Raw genomic sequence first — 18,284 nt, forward strand, 5'->3', positions numbered from 1 at the left:
TTGTGCCTCCCGTCTGGTGATGACATGATGCTGCACGATACGGGGCATGTTGTATAAAGATAAGAAAATTAAATTTTGGTAAACACGTCCGTGTTTGTGAGCCGTTCCCAGATAGACTCACAATCAGATTTCATTTGTCAAAACTTTTTGACCAAAAAAACACCTCTCCCTGGCAGAGATGCAACAACCGGTAAATTAAAATGACTTTAAACTTAGTAATTAACAAACACTGAACCCACTTGTTATTATTGAAAGTTTGTTTATTGTGAGTTTTCTTTCTTTTCTTTGTCAAAGACATCAGCCCTCATTGCAACGGGAGGAAAGAGAGAGAGTGTCATTAAAACACCTTGGATAACCACTACTGTGACAAACGCTCAATGAAGAAAGTGACACAGAGGGCATAACGATAATCACAATAGTTACCTTAACTAAGCTTGACTGTAGCATCCACTATGTTCCAGGTAGAGGACACACCTAGTAGTAGCTAATTTGTCCAAACACGTTCATCATCAACTCTGTTTAGAAAAGTAGGCGAAAACTCAGATGTCCCAGTTTTTCCACCTGCTCCGAAACGCAGCACGAGTTTGTCGGCCTGTGTGAAGCTGGATATCATGACCCGAAAACCCACATTCAAATGTGGCTTGATCTATGTGCATCTTTGAAATCACATACACACACTTTTAACAATATCCAGATAAAGACAGGAGAACATGACAAAAGCTTTTACACATAAACACTTAACTCCGACCCAGACGAGTCAACCAGACGCCGACACTTTAAAGTTATTTTCAAGGGTCTAAAAAAAAGAAATAGAGACCAATTAAAGTTAGATAAAATAAATGTCTTAAATCTGTCTTTGATAAGAATTTAATTATATGAAAAATGACAATGGAACACGAGCAGGGAACAAAAGTTAAAGCGAATCACAGCCAGACAATAAATAATACAAACAAATAACACAAACTCACTTGTGAAGAATCAAGAGTAAATACTGTGATCAAATCGTACTGCAAAAACACAACCGGCTGACAACTCATCACTGACAATCAAGGCTTTAAAGGAACGTGCTGTGGTTGCATACGGACTTCATTCGCTAGTGAGGGGAACATGACCCAGAGGAGAGCAGCCAATCATCATGCATGCATCTGTACGGCAATAATAATCAGTTTATTTATATTCTTTTAGTTTTAGATGCATTTGCCAAATGTGGCCCGCCATATTATTTTATGTGGCCCCCGAGAGCATAAAAGGTCAGAATGTCTAAAAATAAATAGGTCAAAAGTATGATTTGACAAAAATTACATTTCCCACAATGCAGTAACTGAGCCCATTTTAACTTTTACAAAACGTTTTGAACAAAGCCAATGTTCTAACTTGTGTTTGATGTTAATTTTCTTTATTCACTTGGATAGTTTGATGTGGGTTTCATAGCCTAACAAATACACTGCCTGGCCAAAAAAAAAAAGTGTCGCCGTCAAAAAAGTCACACCCGTTCATATTTTATTGGACTGCATTTAGCTTTGATTACAGCATGCATTATTGTTTTGATGAGTTAATGCAATATCACAAGAGTTATTTCCATCCAGTGATGCAATATTTTTTTCACATTTTTCATCAAGATCTTGCATTTATGATGATGGGGTCTGACCACTGAGTAAAGTCATCTCCAGCACTCATTGAGATTCATCTTTCAAAGAATTTCAACAAGTTTAAGGTCTGGACTCTGTGGTGGCCAATCCATGTATGAAAATGATGTCTCATGCTCCCTGAACCCCTCCCTCACAATTTTAGCCCAATGAATCCCGACATTGTCATCTTGGAATATGCCTGTTCAGGTCAGGTCTGGGTTCAGCAACAGTGTGTGTTCAAAGAATGAGACCAGCTGATTACCTGAATATACTGAATGACCAGGTTATTTCATCAATGAATTATTTCTTCTCCAAAGGCACGGGCATATTCCAAGATGACAATGTCAGGATTCATTGGTCTAAATTGTGAGGGAGAGGTTCAGGGAGCATGAGACATCATTTTCATACATGGATTGGCCACCACAGAGTCCAGACCTTAAACTCGTTGAAATTCTTTGAAAGAAGAATGTCAATGAGTGCTGGAGATGGCTTTACTCAGTGGTCAGACCCCAACATCGTAAATGCAAGATCTTGATGAAAAATATGAAAAAAATATTGCATCACTGGAAGGAAATAACTCTTGTGATATTGCATTAACTCATCAAAACAATATCCCAGTTGATGCATGCTGTAATAAAAGCTAAATGCAGTCCAAAAAAATATGAGTGGGTGTGACTTTTTTGACGACAACTTTTTTATTGGCCAGGCAGTGTATAACAGAGCAACAAGCATATATATTTTTTCTGTGCAACTCTAATGTCTGTAGCTTGATTAAGTATTAAAATTGGTGTTATTTAATATTAAGGAGTAGTTACATTTATTTTACATGTAATGGAGTGACATTTATGTACATTAATAAATGTAAAATAAATGTGGCCCTCAGTGAAAATGAGTTTGACAACCCTGGTTTAACATCTTCAAAAGGTTCTGGAGTCAGGATTGGAACATGCATCTTCTTATTTTCCATTTATAAGTAATAGATGAATTTGTCTCCATAGCTACGGGAGTCCTTGACTGATTGGGTCTGATGGTTTTGAAAGCTCTGGACATGGCTGGATTTTTTTTTTCCACCCTGCAGCATCGGCAAAACCTGGACATCCCAATGACAATATATTTAAATGACGTCACACAAATGCACACACAGGACACAAAGCACACACCTCTGCGTTGACATGGCGACTGTTGTGTTGTTTTGAAGGTCAACGGCCTGCTGTGTGTTGTGTATAGCCAGAGGCTGTTTCTTTTCCTTGCACACACGTGTGTCCATCAACAATCCCTGTGCATGTGGAATGTTCCTCAGCTGGCTTCCCCTGACAGCCCCGATACACAACGTGTCTGTGTCATTATTATCAGAAGAGCTGTCAGAGGTATGCATTCACAAGGATAGCTGGCAACTTGTCAGTGTGCATTTTATTGTGGAGGGGAACAGAAAACACATGCATGTTGGTAAAAATAAAGAGATCATTTAAATTTTCTTAAATAATATCAAAGCTCATGTTGCAGAAGGAACATCTCGCTGAGTGTCTGAATTAATTTGAAGCTGCTGTCCTTGGACTATTGAAATCATAATGTGGCTCGACTGGTATCGCTTCACCAGTTTTAGAAACCCTTTTCATAACTCATGAATAGAGAACACCCAGAGAAAAGTGATGCATAGCAGCAATTTTAGAACGGTGTAGTATTTAAAGCGGCACTAGTAAATACTTCTATATATTAACAGTGGCTTTAATGACTCTGACCAATCAATGAAGAATCGACTGGAACTGGGACAACTACAAAGTATTCAGAGAGCATAAAACCTCCATGGACGCCATTAAAACTCACAACAAAAGCCTCAGATCAATTGGAGACGTATCATGAAGGACATAAACAACTATTATCTGGTTAAAATATTCATGGAAAATAGGAGTATCCACCTAGAAAACAAATGTTAGTGCATCCAATTTCACTTTTTAAAAATATAGAGCTAACATTCAAATATGAATGCTTTTCTGTATTAAGGAATCACAGCCAATTAAATTGTACTTGACTCCATAAACTTATTATGTGTTGAGGAATTCACAAAAATGAGACAACTATACCCTCCTTTATTTCTGGACAGGCTACCGCTGACTAATTCAGTGGACCCAGAAGAGTTTATGTAGAGAAACAAACAAACAGATGACAACATGAAGTAAACATGAGTAAGGATGATGATATCATCAGTGAACAATCAGCAGAGACGCTTCTACTAAATGCAATCACGGTGGTTTGTGACCCCTATTACAGTTTCTGATCATGATTTAAAGGTAAACCAACCTGCGAATTAGCACCAAGGCTCACACGATGAATGCAAATCAGCTTACTGTAATGTCTGTAACTTGAATAAGCAATATATTCAGTGTTATTTAATATTAAGGAGTAGTTCCATTTATTTTACATGTAATTGAGTAACATTTAAATCAGTTTACTGACACTGCAGTAATAAAATGCATCCTCGTTCCTCGTGGTTAATGCATTCCAGGAACCACATGCAATTAACGAATTCCGCAATAGAGCGACAAACCATTTATCTAATTATTTACGGTAAATTAAACGTTTATAAACCCTGCCCATACTAATATTAATCCACCTTCTACCTGTATTGCCTTTTCCCACACTCTTATCGACTGTTCAAAGTAATTTTGTGTCTCACGAAAGTGCGAGACTGAGGGAACATAGCGCACTTCCGGATCAGCCAATAGAATGCACGTACAGTATCAGGTGACTGTCTACCAAAAATCCAAGATTATGTGAAGTTGCGAGGGTTGATGCGCGCTATGCAGCAGCGGCGGTCACTTTAAATTACAAGAGATTCCACGAGCCGACCCTCCCCCCTGCTGAGGTCTAAACTTTCAAATACAAATTTAATTCAGGTAGACGCTGACAATTTACGACACAATGAATAAATAAAATTTACATTCCATAAATTCTCTAACTGGGGTCTTTTCACAAAAATTAAAGACATGCCTTCCCTAATTTCATAAGATTGCGAAGTAGAACTTTGTGTTAAATAAATGTAGAAAAAAGTCTCCCAACATTTAACATTCATTCAATCATTGTCACAACCACTTAATCAGCTGAGGCGTGTCGTGGGGAGCTGGAGCCTATCCCAGCTGGTTTAGGGCGTGAGGTGGGGACGCCAGTGCGCCGCAGAGCCACACAGAGAAACAGACAAACATGCACACACACACTCACTCCTAAGGTCAATTTGGGACCGTCCAATTAACCTGAGCCCATGTTTTTGGAGGTGGGAGGAAGCCGGAGAACCAGGCACTTTAAGTGTTCTTCATGTGATGAGTCTAGCCCCGCCTTATGACGATCTGTCTAGTTTCATGTTAGTTTTTGTTTTCTTTCGATATAACACTTTACAATGTGGAGCGTAGGATATACATTCCTCCTTGTTCATTCAACACACACACATTGCTTTAGTCACGTGTGTCAAGTTGATTGTTTGGTTTTTCAAGAAATTTGCTTCAGAGCTTCATCAATAGCTTTTTCTTTTTTACCCCTTTTATTCTCAAACACGAGCAGAACACAGCCATAAACACAAAAGCCTACACACAGCCAGCATGATGAACTGTAAGGGTGTGCTGCATGCATAAATATCACACTCTTCCTCACTTATTTCATAATGGAATGAAAATTTGCCCTATCATTTCTCGGGGACCTTGCCTGCAGTCATTGCTGTGAATTCATGAGTGTAATTTCATGACAGGAAATTCATTAATTTATCTTGTGGTACAAGTTGAGGCATTAAAGTCTAAAAAACAGAGGGCTGGGGTTGAATGGCAGAGCTGTGGTTTAATTTGGCTCTGTGTAAGCTGAACCAGCGTATGCAGTGAAGCAGGGGGATATAGACCTGATGGAACTAATGACTTTGTTTTGTATAGTGGAATGGAGTATGAGGACCACTGCAGCTGTTAGTTCCATAAATAAATAGTAGAAATATGGTAATTTATACTAAACAAGTATATAAGCTTCTCAAAGTGAGTTTAAGATATAAGACCTGTTGTGCCGTGAGGTGTGAAGCCACTTTACTTTCATTAGTTAGATGTGATTTATCCATTCTCTGAAGCAAAGCCACACATCTCTAGAAAATCACTCCTAAGGTAAGAAATAATTATGTTTTTGTTTATTTCTTTTCCTCACATGTTTTCTTACTGTGACAAAAATGCAAATCTCTCCTGCCTTCTTGTGCTCTTTCAATAAATACTAAGAAAGGCAATAAAAACAGCTTGGTGGAGCTCTGTTGCTTCAACCATACTGACTGATATTCAAACCATTCATTTTGCAAATGTGACAGCAGACGCTTGAGTTTCATGCATGGGCTCTTTAAAAACGGAGGCTGTCTGATTTTTGAATGAAGCACTTCACCTGCTGTCTGCGGGGACAGTGAAACCAAAGTTGAAAGAGGGTTTTGTTTCGGTATTTTCCATTGTGGAGAGGGTGGTTTGGTGCTGATAAGCCGAGAAGCATTCTAACTCTGGGCCAGGAGCACTATTGATCTCCTCACTTGTGGAGCTGAAGAGGGAAGAATGACACTTAACCTCATCCGAACAGGAAGAAATAATCGACTACGGGCTGACCTTGCAGAGATGCATGAGAAAAAAAGATGGATGGAGAGAAAGGGACAGTGAACGGATGAAGGACGGACAGTTGAGATTTAATGTTCGTCTGCCATGTTTTCCAAACCAAAGTGATTTAACATCTAAGATCTCACAAAATATTTAGACTTGGCCATGTGTCATCTGGGGGCAGCACAACAACCCATCTCTTCAACTATGATCTCCAGCTTTAACTTACTTTCTTTGACTGTACTAAAAACAAAAGTCATACATGAGGATCAAAACAATGAGCTTAAAGAAGCTTAACAACAACTCCACATGCTCAGACAAGGAATGGAGTATCTGTCAGATACTGGAGCATTTGCTGTACGATGATTTGGGAGGATGGTGGATGACCGTCGCCTTCAGACGCCCCTCTGTATTGGTAATATTCTTTAGGAATAATACATTTTATATGCTAATGTCTTGTGTGAGTGAGATAATTTACTGAAAATATTCCAATCGCGTGTTTATTTATCTTTGTAATACAGTCTAGGGTACTTGTGTTTGTATCATTTATTGAGTGTAACAACAATTTTTTAGCTGCGTTGTCTTTATTGCACTTGCATACCAGATTATCCCCTTCGTCTGATTTGATGTCGGTTTCCAGGGCAACTGCTGTTCCTCAATTGCTAATAGAGTAGCTACTGAATTTTTAGTCCAAATAAATCAAGGCATAATATTGTACTAAAACAAGCAGCTACAGGCTGCTGGTTGTATTGTAGTGAAAGAAGACAGGAGCCAGCCTGGATATTTATGATCGCCTCTGCACACACATAAAAGCTGGTTCTCTCATAGCGAAAAGAACAAATGAAGACGTGTTTGTGTTGGTTTGAGCTTGATCATTTATGTCAGCGTTTGCAGGAACCAGTTTGTCAACTGGATGGTTTGTGGTGAAGCTGTTCCATTGTTTTTAAATTCAAAAATATGTTTCCTTGGAAGAAGCAGGATGTCAAATATTTGAAACAATTCAAAGAGAGATATTTACAGCTCATTTACTCCATTGTTAATTAAAACATTTGTTTAAAACACCTCGCGGGTCATTTATGGATTGAAGAGAAGCAGCAGGTTGATCTCTCCAAACCTCGAGATTAAAAAAACAAAATATGTGTCCTAAATCAAAACCCCATGTCAACAATATCCGCTGTACACCTCACTGACAGTATTAGTGTTCTCATGTTTATCTCGCTTTCCTTCCAACCAGTCCGTCCATTTTCCAGCTCCCCATAAACCAGCTTCCACTATCACAGCTCCTCTGTGTGCGTCGCAGATGCAGTTCAATTGAATGATTTAATTTGCAGCCTATAGACCTTACAGCTCGCTGGCGCTGATGGAGAAAACGTGTTTTGAGGAAGACGCAGTACACAGAAATAATGCCTCCTGGCTCAGTGTTGGTGCGAGACACTGCAGCTGAGATAGAATTATCGATCTACAGCAATACCAGGTTTTCTAATAGACCTGCCATAGGTTCCTCCCGGCTGTCTGATGTATCAGACGTGTGTACGTCCATTCCATATTCAGTGTATTTCTATATCCTTAGAGATTCACACCTCTGTGTTTGATGTCTCTATGTGCCATAAATTCATAAAGGAGATGCAATATTTTGTGTGTAGTTTATTGAAAACCAGTGAAGAACACCATCATCTCTTCCGTCATATCAGACAGCTTTCCTCCCATGTGTCCAGCCATCACACGCGTGTGGGCTGCACATGAGATGGATGGACTTTTAACATGTTCAGACAAACAGCCAGGTTACATTTGTATTCCATTACGCTTGTTTTTCCCTTTGGGGCACAAGCAGGATTACCTATACTGGAAACCATGCAGATTCAGCATCTTGTGGGACCACCTGTGGCTCCAGAGACGGGATTTTCCCTATTCCTATTCCCCTATTTTCATCAAATACATGCTCCAGGTGAGATCTGTGCTGTTACAGGCATTTCCAGTTGCAGGGTTATCAGATGTGACCCTCAGAGAGTGGTGAAGAGAGAGATGTGTGAAGGAAGAAAAGCAGAAATAAGACCTTGAGAAGCAGTTTCTGCACAGGATCGGCCATGAAATGGGGTGTCAGCACTCAGTCTCTTTGGACCAGGAGCTGTAATGTAAAGTAGACACCCAGAGCATCATCTCAGGAGTAACACTGGAACAAAAATGAAACATGGAGTTTGTAAATTATAGTGAAGGCAAGCCTCTCACACACTGCGTCGATATTTTGTTCTTACCTTCACTGACACCCGATGGCAACAATTGGACTTAAAATAATTACTGCTAAGGATAATAAAACTTGACATTTTCGTCAGGTGAACGGGTTTACATGACAAAATAAGAAGCTGGCGGCTAATGAAAGAGATTTTTAAAGAAGTATAGGAAACAAATTGATGTAAGCTGTGGTTAAAAATGGCAACTGCTCACAAAAGAGGAGAGTTAATAAGAGGTTAAAGCTCTGCCGCCTTTGTGAGGACGCTTTAATTTGTTTGCTAACATCAGCAGGCTGACAGATTCACAGAGACAAAGCTAACATCCTTAATTTTGGCAGGTTAAATATTTACCATATTCATCTTCGGTAACATTAACATTCCAACAACCTCTCTGGAACAAACTGGGGGAGTCGCGCTGGCTGACTGTAATTCAATATCAGTTTTTACTCTTGCAGGGGACGGTGAGTCTGGCTGTATTTTGTATGCAAAGCGAGTGTGTTCAGTCGCAGACATGCAGCTATGTGAGTGAGTGTGTGTGTGCGTGTGTGTGTGTGTGTGTGTGTGTTTGCAGACACACTGTCCCGCAAGACACGGCCATTATGCAGCTGTTTCACCCAAGAGTCAAATTAATTAGGGTGATTAACAGGGTAATAAGTGCAGATCGCTTCACTGAATGACTCGCCTCTATATTGCAAACATTTCTGGGCCAATCAAAGAAAGAAGAACAATTTAAAGAGACCAGCATGAATACGGTGAGATTATTATAGTTTGTCCAAGCTGTCGTGTTTGAATCACAGTGGTTGTGACCTGGAGACGGCATGACAGGCAACACAATCACCAGATCATATCATAAAATTACTAATAGTGCTCCTCACTCAGAGACTTTAATGCCAATGTGAGTGCATCTCTATATTCTTAATGTCTTCATGTCCCTTACCTGCTGCACATTCACATAACTATTCGATGATATGGCAAGGCAAGCAAATGCTGATGGAGAAAATCATGACAAAGAAAATTGTGCATACATCGCAGTTTATCTCCCCTCCAGGTGGAGTGTGGAGACGTTTCAGGCTGACATCATAATGACCTGACGCCATGTCTAACTTCACCAACTCTTGATCCCGCTGAGCTCGGCGTACAGTGGGGCTGGAACGTGGCGATTGCTATTCATGTCACTTTCTGCACAACATTCATGATCATTTCATCAGCGCATTTTCTGCGCAGTCTGTTTTGCATACGTAATGTGGTTCTGTAGATACATAATGGTGCACAAACTGCATCGTTCCATCCATTTCAGCATTGTGCTTTTGCACCTGTAATGGTTTTGTAAGGTAGGGTGGGGAGGTCACATGGGGCAGAAGCCAATCTTCAATTTCAAGCAAAGCTGCACTGATGCTGAAATAGAAGCAACTAGAACCACCCAAGAAATGACATGATGTAGATTTAAGAAATGAATGAAATCTATATATCGAGATCTTCAAAGTAGAATTTCTGTTTATATATATCTACAATATTGAATGAACGTCTTTAAGTGTTGAATAAAAGTTTCTCAGTGGGCTCAGTTTAGCAAGTCTGTCCATCTCAATCATACAAACCTGATTATTCATCATGACGTAAACTCATCCATATGGTTAATTCAGGTTATGTTGCATTAGTGATTATCACTGCAAACTGAAATCAAGTAGTTTCAATAATAAATACATTTCTCTTTTGGTCCCTGCGTGGGATATCTCTGTTTAAATGTTTCAGACAATCCCCAGAGGTGAACCAGTCATTCTGTGACCACAATAATAAAACTGCTCTGGTTTATCGGTCAGTCAGAAACAGTAATTTAATAACTGCAATAAATAAAGTGCCACCTCTCAGCTCAGCTTCTATACTTGCATTCACATATTGTGGCAACAGATTTTGCACCAAATGTGCTTGGCTGCCTAAAGACTGCTGTACAAATGGAGTCAAAGATTTCAGAGTTTATTGCAGCAACAGATGGTTGAATTTATTTCAACGCATCCATCCCAGTTAGAAACAGCACAAATGAGACGAGCCAGTGAAGTAGACACGTGACACGAACTAGCAGCAAAGCCTTTGGTCACTTTGATTTACATCACAATACGGTCATTAAAAATTCTTTTTACCGAGATATTTCAGTTTAAGATATTCAAGTGGTATTAAATAAATTAGACAAATAAATCAATACATCAGAGGATTAAAACATGCCTGTGTGAATGCAGTTATTAAAGTGAGACACTTTTAATTCAATATTAAAGGGTCCTTTGTTTCATAGCAGAGGAGATCAAACAGTAGAAGTGTTACCCCCTTTGAACTGAGTGTGAACGCTGGAACACTTTACATTCTGTTGTGATCTGGGGGGTCTGACAACAGGAGGTAGAAGATATTAAATATAAAGTGGAGCCACATATACACAGATTCAAAAATAATGAATAAATACATATAAGACGCAAAACATAAGTAGTTGCTATTCATAAGCTTTTATCTTATTTTTACAAAATAAACTCAAAATGACCAAGACATACCATTTACTACCCTCCTACTACTTTAATTACATGTTAATATAGTAAATAAAGTGTTATTACATATTGTCAATCTATACAACATTGTACCTGATGCTAACAGTGATATAGCATGGAGCACCAAGTGTGGCTGCAGCATTAATCTTTTAGACGTTGACAAAAACGCAAGTTGAAAGAAGGATAGAGGGTCTGGAGCTGTGAATAAATGATAAACTTCCTCCATCAGTCTCCCCAATCTTTCATAATGTACCGCTGTTAATCTGTGCAGCCATTCTTTTTTCCTTTGCACTTCTTGGCAGGAAGGTAGAAAGAATATCTTCACATAAAAGAAGTTTCATAAATGAAGTTATCCCTCGGTTGTGAATGCAGTTCATAAAACAGAACGCTCAGCTTTAAATGCGAAGTCAGAAGGTATTCTTTTTGAACTCTATGACAACTATCAAAAAAATTAAAGCATCCCAATTTCGGTCAGTTAGGAGAATAAACAGATAAGAGCAAACATGCGTGTGCGACCCACTAGGAAGTGAGGGTTCGTTTGCTCCTGGCGGTGCGAGAACTCCACGACTGCTCTATCACTGAAGTGGAGCAAAAGCTCTCAGAATGGATGACTGCTGTCAGACTGAGGAGAAGGCGTAAATTGATAGGGGAGGAGGGAGAAAGAAGGTGAAGGACAGGGTTTGAGATTGCGTGGGGAGTGTGAGACTGATGGCATATGCTGTGTGAGAGATGAGCCTCTGCTTTTCCACACTGGCCAGGAGGAGAGAGGAGGTATGGAGGCGCCCGGAGAAATGAAAGGATGCAGATAATGGATAAGTCACTTCCCACCACGACTCAGTCACCTGTGGACCACGTTGAACTTTTGACAAATCTTCTCGCTGCTGAAGTATAACCCTGTCCGGACTTTTTGGAACTCAGATATTCTTGCACTCACATTCAGTTTCTCCTTGTGTTTAACCACCAGCTGCTGTTCCTTGAGTGCTACGACAGCAGCGACGCTGATGGAAAGCACAGGAAGCCACAGATCGGTGGTCGTACGCTCTTTGCTGCGAGGCATGAACGTGAGCGTCAGAGAAATCCATTACAGGATGCTTTGTCCTGACTGTAGACAGTAGAGACAGAGAGGTGGCTTCTGGTGTTTTAATCCTCCATCACATCTCTGGAGTTCATCTCTCACGCTGAAGCCTGCAGCTCTGTTTTACTCAGACATCCTTTGTGTTTGTGTGTCTGTGTTGCGCATTGTTTTTAAGTTTCAACCCAGAAAACCAGCTTCCCGAGGACTTTTTTGGGAACTAATTACCTTTGTTGTCGAGCGTTAGATGAGAAGATCGATGCCGCTCTCGTGTCTGTCTATAACATCAGTGATAGCCTTGAAATAAATGAAAAAGGAATGGTCAGATATTTACAGAAATATGATTCTTATCGATCTTCAATCTCAGGTGAGGTTATCGATTTCATTTTCGCCACCGAATGTGCAGCTGTGGCGTACAATCTGAACTTCTGCTCGACGTTTCCCATTTACCGCTGATTGAACGTGGTCTGCAGACAAGCCAAGAGGAGGAGAGACGGATGTCCTCCTCTATTCTGTCCCCGCTGTGAACGTGACTAAATGAGTTACTTTAGTCCAGTGGAGACGGAAGGCAAATAGGTGATTAAAACAGAGAGAAATAAAAATAGTCATCAGACTCTTACCCCCCAGAAAACAACACACCATGGGGGAGAACGTCTCATGAATATTTACCATAACACGATATTCAAACATGAAATTCTTGCAATACAATAAAAAGCTGACCTGTCTTGACTTGACGCCTCCAGTCCACTGAGCACTCATGCAGGTCTGGTGAATTAGTCATGAGATGTGTTTACAAGGCGGGGAGGATGGGGTGGGGTGGGATGTTAGAGAAGAGGTGGGTGGAGGGGGGGGGGGGGGGCTGGAAGGTCAGGTGGAGTTTATGATGTCATCGCCGGGGCAAGGCCACAAGTTCAGGATGTAAAATATTTATCTAACGAAGTTAAATTAATGAAGAAGTCTAGTTTTTGGATTTGTCAGAAATGATTTCTCAACTCAAGCGCAGGTCAATGATGCAACACGCTGGTATGAAGGTAAAGTCAACACACATCCTGATAATGAAGGAGGCATGTGGTAAGTTCCCCTTTATGCCCCTCTGGTCAGAGAGCTAAATCATAAAGTTAACGGCACACTTGAGGTCATCCATCATCCAGCTGTTCATTTTCAGTATCATTTGGTTTCTGCATCAGATCTGCAGAGCAGGAGAAAACAAGCAGTGGCGCGAGGCAGCGACCCGCTGACACAGCAGGTCATAAACATTTTGAGGAAGGAGAGGCAGCGATGACAAAATCCATTCTGCTTGGTCATGGAGGCAACTCCAGTCAGTTTTCAGGGGATAAATAAATAAGCAGGAGGCAGACGGAGAGAGGAGGGGTGTGTTCAACATCTTGTCTGGACCCAGTAAACCGCAATCTGACCTCGGATTGAACCGGTGTGTCTCTAGTGAGCAGATTTTCCCAGCACAAAATGCACAGATACACGAATGCTAAATCAATTTGAAGACGAGGGAGTTGACCCTAACCTCCCACTTGTGGATCGGACAGAGTTCTTGCCATTACCTGGTGACTCTAGCGACTGAGAACACAACGCAGGTCGAGATCCGCCCGGTTAGTCGTGTTTGTTTGAGAGGGATTAAAACTGCTTTGGATTCAAACTATGAATTGGGTTAAAAGTGGAGCTGATGTTTGACCGCAGATCTTTTTTTGAATCAAAATAAATTTTCTTTTCAAAATCTTTCAACATATTTGGTCAGATGCCAGAGCTTTTGATTCACCCTGGTGTGCGTTAGTGGACTACGTTTCTTTTATCCCACGTGTGTTGTGACAGTTTTGATTGGTAGTTGTGTGATTTGACGTCACTATATTAAGTTAAACAAATCAAATTGTCTGTGAGGCTCACAGACATGGTAATAAATGTCAGTTATCTCAGATTGCTCACTTTGACGATGAACGTTGTCGACACACTGAAAAAAACGGGAAGCTACTGTATACGATTTGCATTAAACATCAGCACACTAAATGTTTACTTCCATATAATAACATATTACTGTGTTCCTCTGTGTCACACCCAGTGACAGACTGAATGATAGATAAACATAAGAGAAAAATTATGTTGGATATTAGCAGTAATGAAAAATGCAGTGATGCACACACTCTCTTTATTTCCATTTACCTCTTTATTTGATCGTTTTGAATGTGCTCAAAGCAGAGAAGTAAACACTTGTTCTTCTTAGAAAAGGACAGATATCTTTGTGACATGAAAACCTTTCAGAGATTTTGTTCATTTTACAAACAATACATTTTTAATCAAAGTGACAAGTGTGATCTGGAGGCACCACACAACAGTATTGTACTTTCTTCAAATATTTACACACAAAAAAAAGCATCAATCCTTTGTGGTTATAAAGGCTCTGACATATAAAGATGGAAATAGTGATAATCCATTTGTACGTTTTTGTGTATATATTGATAATGTGTTTGCGACTTGACCCCAGAGCGATAAGATGGTTGGTTGTTACTGCGGCTAAATGGTTTGTGTGGCTGTGTGTGGAGACAGAAGACACCTGACAGAAAATAAGATGGAAGAGAAAAGAAAGATGCTCAAGCAGAAAGAATCATTAGGGCCATTAGAGAGAGCAGACGTTAACACACACTCTCTCTAATACACACACACCCACACACACACACACACACACACACACACACACACACATACGCACACACACAACAGACAATCACTGGCAGTTGGCTTAAGATGGGGTAAACTCTCTGGCTTATCACGCTGCATCAAAATACAATTTCATTTTTAATACTTAATTTGCACTTTTTTCTTCACGCACACATCCACTCAAAAACACTACTGCATTCCATATAATTTGCAGATACTTTCCTGCCACTCTAGTGTGTTCGAATGACTCCGAGTCCAAGCTTTATAAGCTCTCAAAAGAAATTTTTTTTTTTTTTTAAAAACACACACCATGAAGAGTCACGCGAAGCCATGGAGCACAAATGTGACATTATGGTTTTTTACTCAGGAGTCTTTTTAAACAGTTGCTGCTACTGAAACAGTAAGCAAGGAGCCCCTTCGTCCCATTGGTCCTCATGTTGAGAGTGTGACGTCATAGAAAGCTAGAGTAAATGGAGTTAGAGACGCAGAGAGGAGACCGACGCCGACGTCTAACATCACAAACAATAGTTCTGTGGAGATTGTCAAGGCCTTCGTGTTGTAATCAGTGAAGGAATTCACATTATAAATCAAGTGTCTCCCTAAACCCTCCTGTGCCGATCATGCAGGTGTACCCTCCTGTGGCGTGCATGCAGTTTGTTGCATTCAAATGAAGGGAGAAGAAGTCGATGGGGGTGGCACCCACACCTGACTCCAAATCAGCCTGGATGGCGTTGACTGAAAGCCTCCTGTGGATATTATCAATGCACTTAAATCTTGTACTTTTAACCTATCTCCCGCTCCTTAATTCAATCCTTGGATCTGTTAAGCAGCCCTTCTTTTTGAGCGCAATCCCGGAAAGCAAAGGTGTGAAAGCCTCCCAGGTCTGCACTCCATCATCCCACATCTGAGAACCCTTCAAATCTGTGTCCGTGAGGCCAAACGTTCCCTAAAACTCCATCCATGCAGGACGTATTCAGAAAGAACGCTTCCATGACTTACAGAGGATCTTCTGGAAGGCTCTGCGGAAGTCCTGGTTGAAGATGGTGTAGATGACTGGGTTCAGAGAGCTGTTACAGTAGCCAATCCAGAAGAAGAACTTGAAGAGAGTCTCTGGGATTTTGCACGGCTCCCGGCAGATTCCATACAGGCTATAGGAGAAGAAGAACGGGAACCAGCACACAACGAAAACCCCCATGACGACGGCAAGGACGAAGGTGAAACGCTTCTCTCGAGCGGCAGAGACTTTCTTCCGATTGACGGTGCTCCGGCGTTTGCGGCGAGACGAGAACAGCTCCATTGACTTGGAGCTGGCACGCGACTTCCGGCTGGAGTATTTTGAGGCTGAGCTGCTTTTCCTGCTAGACTTCCTGTCTTTTCTGTCATCGTGGTTATGCTTAGAGGCGCGGGAACTTTTTTTAGGTTTCTCGTCTGATGAGCTGCTGTCATCGAAGTCGTCGTCGTGATCTGTCGATGGATGTTTGCGCTCACTCGCTAAAGGAGGGTGGGCTGCCCGCTCTTGGCAGTGCCCATTCTCACGTTCCTGGTCTTTTATGCTTCCACCCATGTTGGACTTCAGCGATCCTCCTCTGGCTGCTTCGGCTTTGTCCATCCCGTTTTCTTGTGGCGAGTCAACATCCCTCTTCTTCTCTGACATTGTCCTGGTCCTGGTCTTTGCCACTTGGTAGATCCGAATGTAAACCAGGATCATGATGACACATGGGGCGAAAAATGAGCCAATACTGGAGTACAGGATGTACCAGGTTTCATCATTCAGGATACACTGGGGACTGGCCTCACTGCTGCTCCTGTCCATTGAGATCAGGGGCGGGAAGGAGATGACAGCTGAGATCAACCACACCACCACAATCATCCCTTTAACTCTCTTAGGCGTTCTCTTTAAGTTATACTCAACTGCCTGTGTCACCGACCAGTACCGGTCCAAACTGATAGCACACAGGTGAACAATAGAGGAGGTGCAGAAGAAGACGTCCAGAGCCAGGTAGATGTCACACCAAATTTTGCCAAAAAACCAGTAGTGCATGAGTTCATTTGCCAGAGAAAAAGGTATGACCAGCGTGGCCACCAGGATGTCCGCACTGGCCAGGGAGACGAGGAAAAGGTTCTGTGGTGGTTTCAGAGCTCTGCTCGTTAAAACGGCGATAACGACCAGAACATTACCGACTATAGTGAACAAAATGAGGAAACTGACAAGTCCGACCAGACCCCAGATGGCGAGCTGGGTGTACTGGCTCTGAGAAGTGGAATTAGAGGAGACATTATCCGCTTCTATCCCATCCTCCAGTGTAATATTTAAGAAATCCATTCTGTTCTTTTAGTCAATTTGTGACTTTTAAAAAATTTAAATGCGCGGAAACGATCTGCAAAAATGTCCCATTAGGCATACTTAATAAATATCTCAATAAATATCTACAGGAGATGAATTCTTTCTTCTTTCCTCACCTGCGGTCTTCCACACCCCGAATGTAAGGAAGTCTCTGGTGTGGTAAAAGCCAGACAGAGAAAGAAAAAAGAAAAAACCACAACGGGAGAAAACGCAAAATGAGAAGTCCTTATTCCAAAACCAAGCAGAATGCTCAGCGGCAGAATTTCCATGGTTTGAGAGCAGCTCTCTCCTCAACGCGTCCTCTCCCATCCCGACTGCGCCCGCGTCTCTCCACCTCCGCCTCCCCGCTGCGTCCTGAGGGAGGTTTGTAATAACCACGTGTCTTTCTTTCTTTTCCTTTTTTTTCCCCTCCTTTACGTTAGATAAAAGTAGCAGAGACCCGCTCCGCAGCGTGAAAGAGACGGGAGCCACTGAGCAAGGGAGAGGAAAAAAATACGCAAAGAAAAACGCAAACAAAAAGTCTACTGAGAGCTTTTAAAAATGATTGGAGATATTTGATCTGATCAGTGCGAACTGAATGTTCAAAAGCGCGTCTTTATTAATGCGGCAATTACACAATCACAATTCTCAGCCTGACTTTTTAATCCCGATTTTAATGGAGAGTCAGCAGGAGATGTCTGGAGGTGACACTCCTGTCAAAGCGCAGCGATGGGAAGCGCAGACAGCGCGCTGCGCCCTGTCCTGTGCGCACACTGGAGGTCAGTATTGTAACAGCCAGTCCCGGAGGGAGGAACGGGCCAAACAACACATTAGTTATGCAATATTTCATCTCCATAGCCTTCGGGTGAATGTATACTCCACTATGTGCTGATTAATTCGCAACATAGAAAGAGTTGTGTGACCTCGAAGTGGAAACTTTTTCCTGCGTTCTCCTGGCATTATTATCTCGTGTGTTTGTGTTGTGGTAATTGTGTTGATGAGATTAGGATTACACTTGGTGTTTTCAAGGAGCTGACAAACACTCAGCGTTTGGGGATTTGGAAGGCACAGAATCATCTGCATGGAAAGCAGTATGAAAGCTTCCAGGATAGAAGGAGGCGCGTTGTGCTGTTTGGCTGATGAGGTGCGCCTTAAAGCCGCGGCGCGTCTCCGAGGTGGGTTTTTACACGGGTCACACAGGCTGAATCTATCCCGACGCGCGCACACACGCGCGCACACACACACA

At 41.5% G+C, this 18,284-nt stretch overlaps 1 protein-coding gene across 1 annotated transcript; it reads right to left on the reverse strand.

The window, feature by feature from the left end:
* Positions 1 to 14,227: 14,227 nt before the first annotated feature.
* On the reverse strand, positions 14,228 to 17,368 carry adra2c (adrenoceptor alpha 2C). The gene has a single exon (XM_068322043.1). It carries the CDS (start codon positions 17,036 to 17,038, stop codon positions 15,689 to 15,691), a length of 1,350 nt encoding a protein of 449 aa, XP_068178144.1. The 5' UTR covers positions 17,039 to 17,368; the 3' UTR covers positions 14,228 to 15,688.
* Between the last annotated feature and the right edge of the window lie 916 nt (positions 17,369 to 18,284).

This window comes from Antennarius striatus, chromosome 8 (genome assembly GCF_040054535.1).
Source record: "Antennarius striatus isolate MH-2024 chromosome 8, ASM4005453v1, whole genome shotgun sequence".
Lineage (NCBI taxonomy): Eukaryota > Metazoa > Chordata > Actinopteri > Lophiiformes > Antennariidae > Antennarius > Antennarius striatus.

Bases quoted from the DNA above. Each gene is read 5' to 3' on its own strand.
- adra2c (XM_068322043.1), bottom strand. From the start codon at position 17,038: ATGGATTTCTTAAATATTACACTGGAGGATGGGATAGAAGCGGATAAT.